Source organism: Zootoca vivipara, chromosome 2 (genome assembly GCF_965207765.1).
Source record: "Zootoca vivipara chromosome 2, rZooViv2.hap1.1, whole genome shotgun sequence".
NCBI classification, from domain to species: domain Eukaryota; kingdom Metazoa; phylum Chordata; class Lepidosauria; order Squamata; family Lacertidae; genus Zootoca; species Zootoca vivipara.
Window position 1 is genome coordinate 116,448,820 of NC_142584.1, and position 12,430 is coordinate 116,461,249.

At 48.3% G+C, this 12,430-nt stretch overlaps 1 protein-coding gene across 1 annotated transcript in view; it reads left to right on the top strand.

Moving 5' to 3' along the window:
- Positions 1-12,430, top strand: part of LOC118080190 (uncharacterized) — a 51,717-nt gene that overhangs the window by 973 nt on the left and 38,314 nt on the right. The window contains exons 2-6 of the mRNA XM_088662520.1: positions 3,425-3,700; positions 6,406-6,681; positions 6,937-7,112; positions 10,443-10,554; positions 11,924-12,007. Coding sequence (XP_088518646.1) covers positions 3,425-3,700; positions 6,406-6,681; positions 6,937-7,112; positions 10,443-10,554; positions 11,924-12,007 — 924 coding nt within the window. The remainder of the gene's footprint in view (positions 1-3,424; positions 3,701-6,405; positions 6,682-6,936; positions 7,113-10,442; positions 10,555-11,923; positions 12,008-12,430) is intronic.

Genomic DNA, 12,430 nt, shown 5'->3' on the forward strand with positions numbered 1-12,430 from the left:
TAAAACAGGTTGCAGGATTCCCCAGAAATAGACCAGAGGCAATTGATATTTTATCCGGCAGAGCTTTTACTTCTACAGAAGGCAAATGAGCATAATGGTCACAAATCCAATACATTCAGGATTGGCCCTGCCATAAGAAATGCATTTGCAGCAGACTTAACTTAAACTTACAATAACTTTAGAAGTCTAAACCGTAACACTAAGCTTGGTACAGAACGTCACACCAGAAAGAAAAGAGATACAGGAAGTGAAAACCCAGGCTCCTTCCTGCCCTACTTTTATCGTCAGCATGACTTTGATAGAAAGAGATAACAGAACCAATTATTATTATTATTAATATTAATATTAATATGCCACTCAGCCAGAGTTGCCCCAGCCACTGGGGGCAGCTTCCAGCAAATGATAAAGCCATAGTAAAACTAGGGTTGCCATATTTCAAAAAGTGAACATCTGTTGAGGTGTTTTGTTTTGTTTTGGCCATAGCTGTTGAGCTTTCTTTGAACTATTTTAAATGTAATTCACCAAAATCTACACTTCTGGCATGAGCTGTCATACATCCGGGACATTTCAGCATTTTCCACCTGGATGCTGAATACCGGCTTTGTTGTTGTTGTTTAGTCGTTTAGTCGTGTCCGCCTCTTCGTGACCCCATGGACCAGAGCACGCCAGGCACTCCTGTCTTCCACTGCCTCCCGCAGTTTGGTCAAACTCATGTTCGTAGCTTGTCTGGGAAATTCTGGACATATGGCAACGCCAGCCACTCTGGGCGGCTCCCAACAGAATATTAAAAACATGATAAAACATCAAACATTAAAACCTTCCCTAACCAGAGTTGCCTTCAGAAGTCTTCTAAAAGTCAGATAGTTGTTTATTTCCTTGACATCTGATGGGAGGGCGTTCTACAGGGTGGGCACCACTACCAAGAAGGCCCTCTGCCTGGTTCCCTGTAGCCTCACTTCTCGCAGTGAGGGAACCACCAGAAGGCCCTCAGAGCTGGACCTCAGTGTCCGGGCAGAACGATGGGGGTGGAGATGCTCTTTCAGGTATATTGGGCTGAGGCCGTTTAGGGTTTTGAAGGTCACAGCAACACTTTGAATTGTGCTCGGAAATGTATTGGGAGCCAGTGAAGATCCTTTAAGACTGATGTTCTATGGTATTGGCTACTTTCACCCTAGAGATCATCGAGCAGCACAGGCCAAGGCTGTTTTAAGTCCCATGATGGCGCCTGAATCCCGACTGGAAGGGGTCCAAATAGTCCGCATCTTCCAGGTGTCCCTGGAGTGGGAAGAGAGTTTTTGAGGTTAGGTACAATTCATCTGGGATGCAGGTGGCGCTGTGGGTTAAACCACAGAGCCTAGGGCTTGCCGATCAGAAGGTCGGTGGTTTGAATCCCCGTGACGGGGTGAGCTCCCGTTGTTCGGTCCCTGCTCCTGCCAACCTAGCAGTTTGAAAGCACGTCAAAGTGCAAGTAGATAAATAGGTACTGCTCCGGCGGGAAGGTAAATGGCGTTTCCGTGTGCTGCTCTGGTTCGCCAGAAGCTGCTTAGTCATGCTGGCCACATGACCCGGAAGCTGTACACTGGCTCCCTCGGCCAGTAAAGCGAGATGAGTGCCGCAACCCCAGAGTCGTCTGCAACTGGACCTAATGGTCAGGGGTCCCTTTACCCTTTACCTTTACAATTCATCCACCCTACTGATGTCTGTGAGATGAGGGGGATAAAAGGTATATTGCACTTTACAGAAGAATATTACCTACTTGTGTTTGGTCCTTTTTTTTATGTGGTTGTGATCCCCTTCCCCAATGTTGTTTCTTTTATCCCAGTGCTGGTATAACTTATGGGAAAGGGAGCTTTGCTGGAGAGTAATGGATTATTAACGGTATTTATTCCACAGAATCATAGAGTTGGGAAGGGACCACGAGGGTCATCTAGTCCAACCCCCTGCAATGCATAAATCTTTTGCCCACCGTGGGGCTCAAACCCATCACTCTGAAATGGAACAGTCTGGTTCAAAGCCCATCTCTGCCGTGAACTCCCCAGGGGAGTTCTGTCCACGATGAGGAATGACTGGGGCATTGCCGCAGGGTGTCAAGGAAATAAACAACTATCTGACTTTTAGAAGACATCAGACGGCAGTCCTGTATAGGGAAGCTTTAAATGTTTGATGTTTTACTGTGGTTTTATAAGCTGCCAAAAGTGGCTGGGGCAACCCAGTCAGATGGGCAGCATATAAATTTACTGTCATTGCTGCTGCTGTTGTTATTGCTGCCTCAGCCTCACTTACTGAATTTATACAGCTGCCCCGTAGCAGAAGGACTCTAGGAAGGCAGTGGGGTGTAGTGGTTAGAGTGTCTGATGAGGAGCTGGGAGACTGGGGTTCAAATTCCTCCACTCCATCCTGAAGCTCACTGGGTGACCTTGGAGTCAGTCACAGCCTCTTCACCTACCTCGCAGGGTCGTTGTACAGTAGGGATTAGGGTTAGGGTTAGGGTCAGTCTCCAGCCTAGCACCCCAAGATCTCCATGTGTGGTCGCAGTTGGACCCGCGCCGGTTGCAAAACGCGCCTGGCGGATCTCGAATAGTGATTGATGGATATGTTGCGTCCCGGAATTAAAAACATGAGTCTCGGTGCGGATTCAACTTATGCCCCTTCCCCCATTGGGACTGCAATCCCTTTGGGGCAGAGACTTGACAGTGCGGAGCCTTTTAGACGGTTGCCAATCCAAGGGAAACAGAGATGGATTGTGGGGTCTGGCCAGGTGTGTGTGTGTGTGTGTTGTTGTTGTTGTTGTTGTTGTTGTTGTGTCCAGGTGCTTCTACAGAGCACCTTTGCCTGCCCTCTCTTTTTTCTTCCCTTTGAGGCAGCCTCTGGGAGCTCCAAAGATTTATCCCCCTTCCCCTCCTTATGCCACAACACGCGTACTTTCTGTTCCCATGGCTCCTGATTCTCCCCAAATTTTGTATTTTTACACTCTATCCCCCAATTCTCTCCCAGTTTATTTGTAATTTTTCCATAAACATGGAATATACCTCCAATAGGGGAATGGCAACAGGTAAGCTATAAAATCAAAGAGCGGGTGTTTTGTTTTGTTTTGTTTTTACAGGGCATAGGTTCTGGGAAGGGGCATTGCTACAAACCCACTGCCATATACACCTAAGATCTTCTGTTTGGGGGCTGCTGGAAGACAGCAGGATTGACAGAGAGCCCTCAGCTGCAGGACCCATAACTCTGCCCCACTTTTCTGTTCCTTTCCAGGCTCCCTCTGCTCTGCCTCCTCTTATGTTTAAGGGCAGGTCTATAAGCTCCCCCAAACCCTGCTGAATTTTGGATTTCCTAATTTAGGGCTGCTGCCTGTAATACAATAGGGATGTTGCCTTCATCTGCGGGACCCCTAACTCTCTGCCCCTTCTCTCTTCCTTTCCAGGCTCAACCTCTCACTCCCTGCGCTACTTCTTCACAGCCGTATCTGAGCCTGGCCAGGGGCTGCCCCAGTTCATTACTGTGGGGTATGTGGATGACCAGCAATTCGTTCAGTACGACAGTGACACCAAGAAGGCGCTGCCTCACGTCCCCTGGATAAGGAAGGCGAAAAAGCAGGATCCTTATTACTGGGAGAAGAGCATGCAGCACTTTCAGGGTGCTGAGGATGTGCTGGGGCTGAACCTGGAAACCCTGCAGTATCGCTTTAACCAGAGCGAAGGTGAGTGGAAGGCAGGAGAGGCACAGATCCCCAATATTCATCTCTCTGGCGCTCAGGAGGCAAAGGGAGATGCCTGCTGATACGAAAAGGGCGAGGTGATGGGTCGGATGGTCTCCAACTTGGGCAGAAGTCCCTCTCTCTCACCTTCCAATATGTACCTAAAGGTAAAGGGACCCCTGACCATTAGGTCCAGTCACAGACGACTCTGGGGTTGTGGCGCTCATCTTGCTTTACTGGCCAAGAGAGCCGGCATACAGCTTCCAGGTCATGTGGCTAGCATGACAAAGCCACTTCTGGCGAACCAGAGCAGCACACGGAAACGCCGTTTACCTTCCCACTGGAGCGGTCCCTATTTATCTACTTGCACTTTGAGGTGCCTTCGAACTGCTAGGTTGGCAGGAGCAGGGACTGAGCAACGGGAGCTCACCCTATCACAGGGATTCAAACTGCCGACCTTCTGATCGGCAAGCCCTAGGCTCTGTGGTTTAGACCACAGTGCCATCCGCGTCCCTACACTATACCTACACTTTCTTAAAAAGATATATGTTTTACTCTGCAAAAAGGCACTTGGGAATGAGCTGAAGGTCGGTTATATGATACTGTAGTGGTCATCATCCTGATTTGTGAAATTGACCAATTGGGCCAGTCACTGTGCAAACCCCTGGCGAAAAGAAAAGGCAGGAAAATTGCTTTTTCCTTGAGAACCCATGCTGGGGCAGGAATCTTGTTCTGATGGGGAACAGAGTGTTGTTCAATGAGGCCCAGCTGCTTTCTGATTACAGTTGTACCTTGGAAGTCAAACAGAATCCGTTCCAGAAGTCTATTTGACTTCCAAAACGTTCGGAAACCAAAGCGCGGCTTCTGGTGCAGCCAATCGGAAGCTGCGGAAACCCTGTCGGATGTTCGGCTTCCAAAAGAACGTTTGAAAACTGGAACAATCACTTCTGGGTTTCGATGGTTCGGGAGCCAGAACGTTTGACTCCCAAGGCGTTCGCGAGCTGAGGTACAACTGTAGAGAGTTTGCCAGGGATTGGCAACAAAAACAAATGAAAACAAAACCCCTAACATTCTCAGGGTGCTAAATTTTGTGTCATACTCTTGGGAATGAAAACAATTCTGGAACTGTTGTGTGATGGTTCAAAGTGAAAAGCAACGTATATTTGGCATTTAGAAACTGCAACAAAGATGTAACATAGTGTGTGTGGGAAAGATGGTGACTGTGATACAGCAGTGGTGAGAAAAGCTTAAAATCTTAAATTGCTACCTGCATAAACTAAATAAGCGAATTAGTTGAACTGAAGACGTTAGCTGCAGGTTAATCCAGAGCGAGGGTTTTCATTCAGCCTATACTCAGACTTACAGTTGTCTGAAGTGTACGCCTCCCTGGCCTTGGCTGTTTAAAGGAAATTATTCAGCATAATAATAATAATAATAATAATAATAATAATAATAATAATAATATATTTTATTATTTAAACCCCACCCATCTGGCTGGGTTTCCCCAGCCACTCTGGGAGGCTCTCAACAGAATATTAAAAACACAATAAAACATCAAACATTAAAAACTTCCCTAAACAAGTTTTTACTCTGCTAACTATATGTCGGAATCTGCTCTGGATCAATATGAGTAGAATTTGTGACAGGATAAGAGGCATGAAGCAGTCTGGCAGACAGCTTTGTTGGAAAAGCTAACATGGAAACTGCAGGTAGCAACAGGCCAAAAGGAAAACGATAATGTCTATGCAGTATGGGGCGATTTTATTGAACACACATGTAGTGAGGCCCATGGGGGGGTAGCGTTTGGGGTGGGTAACACAGTTTGGGATACTTGAAGTATACATTTTAACCTTTCAAATTGTTGCGGACATTATGTACACCTTCCCTTTAATGAGATTGGATCACATGATGTGTTACTTTATGGTTTGTAAGGTTATGAGAAAGTTTGAAATATATGCAGTGTCAAATAAACTAGCAGTATTTTTAAATGGAGAAAAAGAAAAAGAAACTGCAAAAAACACACATACCCCGACCCCAAACAAACACCAATATCATAATCCAAAACAGGAGTAAGTAAAAGAAGACTCATATATTTCAGTGAAATCAGGGCTGCAATTCTATACAGTGGAACCTCGGTTTACGACCGTAATCTGTTCCGGGGAGCCGGTCGCTCCCCGAATTAGTCATAAACTGATGGTGCGCTTCTGCGCGCGTGTGAAGCACTGATAGAGCACTTCTGCGCACGCACGCACTGCGCAGATCGCTTCTGCGCTTCCGAGCACCGCGGAACCCGGATGTAAACACTTCCGGGTCCATGGCGTTCGGAAACTGAAGCGGTCACTCCCCGGGGTGGTCGCAAACCAAGGTTTGATTATACATGGATATACTTGGAGTAAGTCTCACTGAGCATCACGTGTCTCTAGGCGCCAGGTGAAAACATTTCTCTTCTCCCAGGCCTTTGGCTAATTCAGTAATCTACAGTACAGTATATTCTTTTAAAATGGGAGGGGCTGTGTGCTATGATGATGATGATGATGATGATGATGATGATGATGATGATGAATCTATGGTATGTATTTTGGTGGTGGTCTCTTGTAAAGCGCCCTGTGGTCTTTGGATGAAGGCCAGTATAGAACTTGAATAAATGAATGCAGTAATCATCTCTCTCCTGTTCACACACAACTCTTGACATCTCGTTCCCCCACCAGGTTTTTACTCCCTGCAGGAGATGCTTGGCTGTGATCTGAGTTCAGACGGGCGCAAAGGAGGGTATTGGCAGTTTGGATACGACGGGAGGGACTTCATCGCCTTCGACAAGGAGACCCTCACCTGGACGGCAGCCAATGCGCAGGCCCAAGTAACCAAGGAGAAGTGGGATCCTATCAAGGAACAGAACCAGTACCGGAAAGCCTACCTGGAGGAGGAGTGCATTGAGTGGCTGCAGAGATACCTGGACTATGGGAAGGAGACTCTGCTGAGGACAGGTGAGGGGTGGGGGCAGGGGGTGGGGTGGGGTGGGGCAGTTTCCATAGACACTGACTGGGGAAGATGCCAAGGGTGATTGAGGAATCCCATTTATTTGCAGTTCTTTTTAATTTCTGCAGATGTGAGGAGATTCTGACACTCTGGGAGGCAGGCCTAGGTTGTCCCTTGGGTTTCTGCTCTTAAAGAATACAGGATTCCTTCAGGCTCCTGTTGTGGATGTCTATCTGTAAACCACAATGTGGTCCCTTTTGCAGAGGCTCCGGTGGTGAAGGTGACCAGGAAGGCAGACTATGACAGCCAGGAGACCCTTGTTTGCCAAATCCACGGCTTCTACCCCAAGGAGATTGATGCCAACTGGGTGAAGGACGGGGAGGTCTGGCAGGAGGGCACCCTCCGAGGATTGGTCGCCCCCAACTCAGACGGGACCTACTACCGTGTTTCCCACATTATAAGACACCGTCTTATGTTTATTTCACTCAAGAAAATAAGCCTATGGCTTATTTTCGGGGGGTGTCTTTTTTATTGTTACTATAAGTACGGTACCTCCTTACTGGGTCCTGCTGGCTTAGGGCTCGGGACACGCAGCAAGCCGCCTCCTGCTGCTGCCAGATCCCGGAGGCGGCCTACTGGGTCTGGTTGGCCTGCATGGCCCGAAGCTGAGCGGCGGCAGGAGGTCCGCGGGTCCTTCCCTGCCACCAGGGCGCCGGCGGAAGCGCTGCTGGTCCCTTCCGCGCCGCCGGAGCGTCGTGGGCTGCATGGCCCGAAGCTGAGTGGCGGCGGGAGGTCCGCGGGTCCTTCCGCGCCGCCGGGATGACGGATGGCAGTGGGAGCACTGCTGGCCCCTTCAGCCGGATGAAGGAAGCGGCCTGCCGGGTCGGTGCCCAGCAGCGCTGCGCGGAGCACCAGATCAAGTCAGTGCCCAGCAGCCCCGAGCTGGATTGAGGAGGCGGTGCTCCGTGCGGCGCTGCTGGGCGCTGACTCTGCAGGCCGCTTACTCGATCTGGTGCTCCGCGCGGCGCTGCTGGGCACCGACCCGGCAGGCCGCTTCCTTGATCTGGCGGAAGGGGCCAGCAGTGCTCTCGCCGCCCGTCACCCCGGTGGCGCGAAAGGACCTGCGGACCTCCCACCACTGCTCAGCTTTGGGCCATGCAGCCCACGACACTCCATCGGCACGGAAGGAGCCAGCAGCGCTCTCGCCGGCGTCCGTCGCCCCTGCGGTGCGGAAGGACCTGCGGGCCTCCCGCCGCCGCTCAGCTTTGGGCCATGCAGCCCACGACACTCCGTCGGCGCAGAAGGAGCCAGCAGCGCTCTCGCCGGCGTCCGTCGCCCCGGCGGCGTGGAAGGACCCGCGGGCCTCCCGCCGCCGCTCAGCCTCAGGACATGGAAACTGGCAGGGATGGGGGATGGGGGAGCGCTTTCCCTCCTCCGCATCCCTCCGTGTAACTCTACCCTGCCAGGCGAGCGCTTGCGCTCTAAAGGAACGCAACAAGGTATGGCTTATTTTCAGGGGGTGTCTTAGATTTCACAACTGCTTAAAAATCCTGCCCTGGCTTACTTTATGACTACGTATTAAAAAGGGGGAAACACGGTATATATATATATGTGTGTGTGTGTGTGTGTGTGTGTGTGTGTGTGTGTGTGTTTTTCTCCAAAAAAACACACTATGGCTTATTTTCAAGGGATGTCTTATTTTTTTCCTCCTCCTCCTGCTGCAGCCGGCATTGCTGCTGCGCCTATCACTATGTCTTATTTTCGGGGTATGTCTTATATTCCTTGAATGCTTAAAAATCCTGCTATGGCTTATTTTATGGGTATGTCTTAAAATTTGAGAAACAGGGTGTGTGTATATATATATATATATATATATATATATATATATATATATATATATATAAAGCAGTTTACAGCAATAAAAACATAAAGCCGGACGATAAAAGCTGTATAAAAGTAGTTTGAAACAGACATTGGGGAAGGACGCAGTCTTAATTGCCTGCACAGGCCTAGTGGAATAGAAAATTTTCCAACGGTTTCTAAAAAGTTGACACTTGCTGAATCTCCAGTGGCAGAGAGTTCCACGGGTCTGGGCTGATGACACAGAAGGCTCGGTTTCTGGTTATTGTTGAACAAGCCTCACCGACTTGGGGAATGACCAACAACACTCTTGCAAGTGATCTCAGTGGTTGAGCGGGAATAGAAGGAGGTGCCCTGGGGTGTTGCAAGTACTTTAAATATATGGTGCGGATCTGCCCCAGTATTGATGATAGTCCAATTGATATGAACTTCTGGGAATGAATCAACAAGGCTTTGCATAATTCATCTATGGATTCGGTCAGGGCTTAAGCTACTGAAGGTAATGGGGCCCTTTATATTTCCAGCTGTCTTTTTTCAACAACAAATTGTCGCTGTTTTTTGTGTTGAATAGATGCTATATGGTCATTTATGGACCTCATACCGTGTTTCTCACATTTTAAGACACCGTCTTATAACTTTTTTCCCTCAAAAAAACACTGGGTGGCTTATTTTCAGGGAATGTCTTGTTTTTATTACGTCAGGAGCAGTGCCCCTCTTGCTCCCTGGCTCCCTGCGGGGCAGGATTCTTGACTGAAAGAAAAGGACGGGCAACAGCCACCACCAAACTCCGTGAGAGGGAGTCTGAGGGAAGGGAAGTGTGTGCGTCCCTGGCCCAGCCCTCTCTCCCCGGCCCTGGGATGTTCGTGAGGGAGGGAGGGAGGGAGCTCCTCCGAAGGGCTGCTCTCTCTCTCTCTCTCCTCCCAGGTGGGGACTCACTTAATAGCAATCTGCTACACTGGAGCTTCTTAAATTTAAACCAGTACAGTATAATGGAATCTATCTGTGTGATGCAGTACGTATAGCAAATAAGGATCTCTACCAGCCAGCCCAAGACTTAAGAGCGAAAGTTCCAACAATGTAGCACTTTGTAGCACTGATAGCAAAGAGGCTACCGGCTGATAAGAGATACTGTAGAAAACAAGGCAGTTGAGCAGCAATTAAAATGGTAAATGGTAGCAATTGTAGCAATTGAGCCAGCAGGAAAGCGGGGTGAGATAATCTGCTGGTCCTAACTGCTTCTCTTACCCACAAAATGTTAACTTTTAGCAGCTCCTAAACAGCGAGAAGCCACCGGCAGCGATCCCGGTACCAGTAAAAATCCTTAAAGGGGCAGCTCTACAGACAAGCAATAGAAAGAAAAAGAATCCTCACTTTTTAAAAGGTTTTTAAAAGGGGGGAAGGTGGGGGGAAGCGAGAGGTGGGCTCTGTGTGTGTGTGTGTGTGTGTGTGTGTGAGAGAGAGAGAGAGAGAGAGAGACACGCAGGGGAGAGAGAGAGAGAGAGAGACGCGCACACAGAGTCTCTCCCTAAAGGGGAAGGCAGCGTCTTCAATCGCCCCTCTTTTCTTCCTCCTGTTTCATCTCCTCCCCACCGCAAATGCCACTTTTCTCCTCTTCACTCACACAGCCTAGCTAAAAAAAAAAAAATCGAACGGGAGGGGAAATCACGAGTCTGCAGCAACCAGCAGCTATGGCTCTTCGGTGCATTTTTACAAGCTTTTAAAAGAAATACGTGTCTTTGGAGCGACAGCAAAATGGGGAGAGATTTTTAGGGGGGGGAGTTTGCTGGCGGGAGGGGGGAAGGGTCTATCACTATGTCTTATTTTCGGGTTATGGCTTATATCGCACAATTGCTTAGAAATCCTGCTATGTCTTATATTATGCCTACGTCTTAAAAAAGGAGAAACACGGTATGTCTTGCTCAGTGTCAAGATCGACCCTGAGGAGAGGGACCGCTTCCGGTGCCGCGTGGAGCATGACAGCCTGGAGAAGCCTCTGGACGTGGCCTGGGAGAAGGAGCCTGGTGAGAGACAGGTAGCAGGGAGGGGAAGGGGTGGGTTCTGGGAGGGGGATTCTCACCCAACTCCTCCCTTCAGCAGCAGCACAGCTCAGATGGGGAATCCCACTTGGATCCTGTCTATGTCTCTGGAGGCAAGCAGCTGAATCGGAATCTGTAGATTTCGACAGAGATGCAGCCTTTTCTGGCAAGTGTCTCATAGGCCTTGGACTCAAATTGGATGTTGTAGGTAAAAACTGGCGTCACTTTTTGACTTTAAACCAGTGGTGGCCAAATCTGGACCTCCAGCTGTTTTGGGACTACAACTCCCACCATCCCTAGCTAACAGAATCAGTAGTCAGGGATGATGGGAAATGTAGTCCCAAAACAGTGGGAGGGCTGAGTTTGGCCACCCAAGTAGTTGTGATGTCACATAATGTGGGCAGATATTTTACTTCTTCAAAATCAAATGTGTCAGCACAGAGTGTTGAATAAAACTTTGTTATGGCATTCAACTCTATAGGTGCTTGTGGGCACCTTGGGAGGAGATGAGGGTTGTTTGGGGGTAATTGTTTGGTTATCCACCCTCCCTGGAACCTCCCTGCATTTCACAAGATCTGGTGTTAGGGTTGCCATGTTTTGAAGAGCAAAAAAGAGGACACATTTGCCGACCTCTACTTTTCACTACGGATTTCTATGACGACTCTCTTTTTAAATACCTCTACTATTTGCAAGCTATAGAAGCTGTGATATATTGCTAGTAGCAGTGTTCCTAACTTTCAGCAATAAAATAACAATATTCAGTTATTTATTTATTTATTTATTTATTTATTTATTTATTTGCTTTATTTAATTATCCTTTATTTAAAATCTGGACATTTTGCCTCATTTTAAAAATCTGTCTCAACAGACATTTTAAGTCTGTTAAATTTTAAGGGCATGTTTAGGAAAAACCAGATGTATGGCAACCCTACACAAGATGCTTTTTCCTAAGGGCTTGTGTCTTCCCTGAAGGCCTGTAATGCTGGGCTCTGGGGGGTCTCAGAGGGGAGGGAATCCCTTCCAATCAGAGAAAGCGCCTGAGTAGGAGGAGACCTGCTTTTAAAGTTTTGAGTCTGTGATGAAACAGATGTGACTGTCCACTGTCTTCCTTAAATAAACTGGTTCTTTTGAAGACCTCTAATGCTGGACTCTGGTGGAAAAAAAACTCCCTTGCAACAGGGCCACTACAGAGAGGATCTTGGCCTGTTAGGAGAGAGAGGGAAAGAGGGCCTGCTTTGCACATGTAAAATCCTCCCGGGTTCATAGCCCAGCACCTCCACTCAAATCTCCTGCTTGAGGCCTTGGGGAGCTGCTGCCGCCAGTCTGAATAAAAATGTCTCTTGTTCCCTTTTAGTCAACCTGGGGCTCATTGTGGGAGCCATTTTGGGTGTCCTGATTGCCATCCAGCTGGTCTCTGTGATCATCTTCTTCATCCGCAGTAAGTAAACCCTGGACACGTTTGCTGCCTCTCCTGTGTCCTTCTGTTTTAGCCTCCAACTGGGAATGTGCTGGTGGAGCCTTCCTGGCAACTGCCCCTTGTATCCCTATAGAGACCCTTCTCCATAAAAGCACCCTTTGAGCATGGGCCAAAAGTCATGGTGGTCATTGCTTTGCACTCACTGTGTGCTCAGGAAATTCACTTCCCACCTGATGTTTTAATCCATCCTGAGCCTTCAATCCTGCAGACACTTTCCAGGGAGCCTTCCTTACATATCTTTAGGCGCCAGGCAAAAATGTTTCTCTCTGACCAGGCCTTTGGCCTTTTAAATGTGAGTTAACTGGTTTGTTTTTGTTTAATTATGTATTTTGTGCTCTCATTTTGTATTTTTATTTGGGGAATCATTGAAATAATAATGTGAAA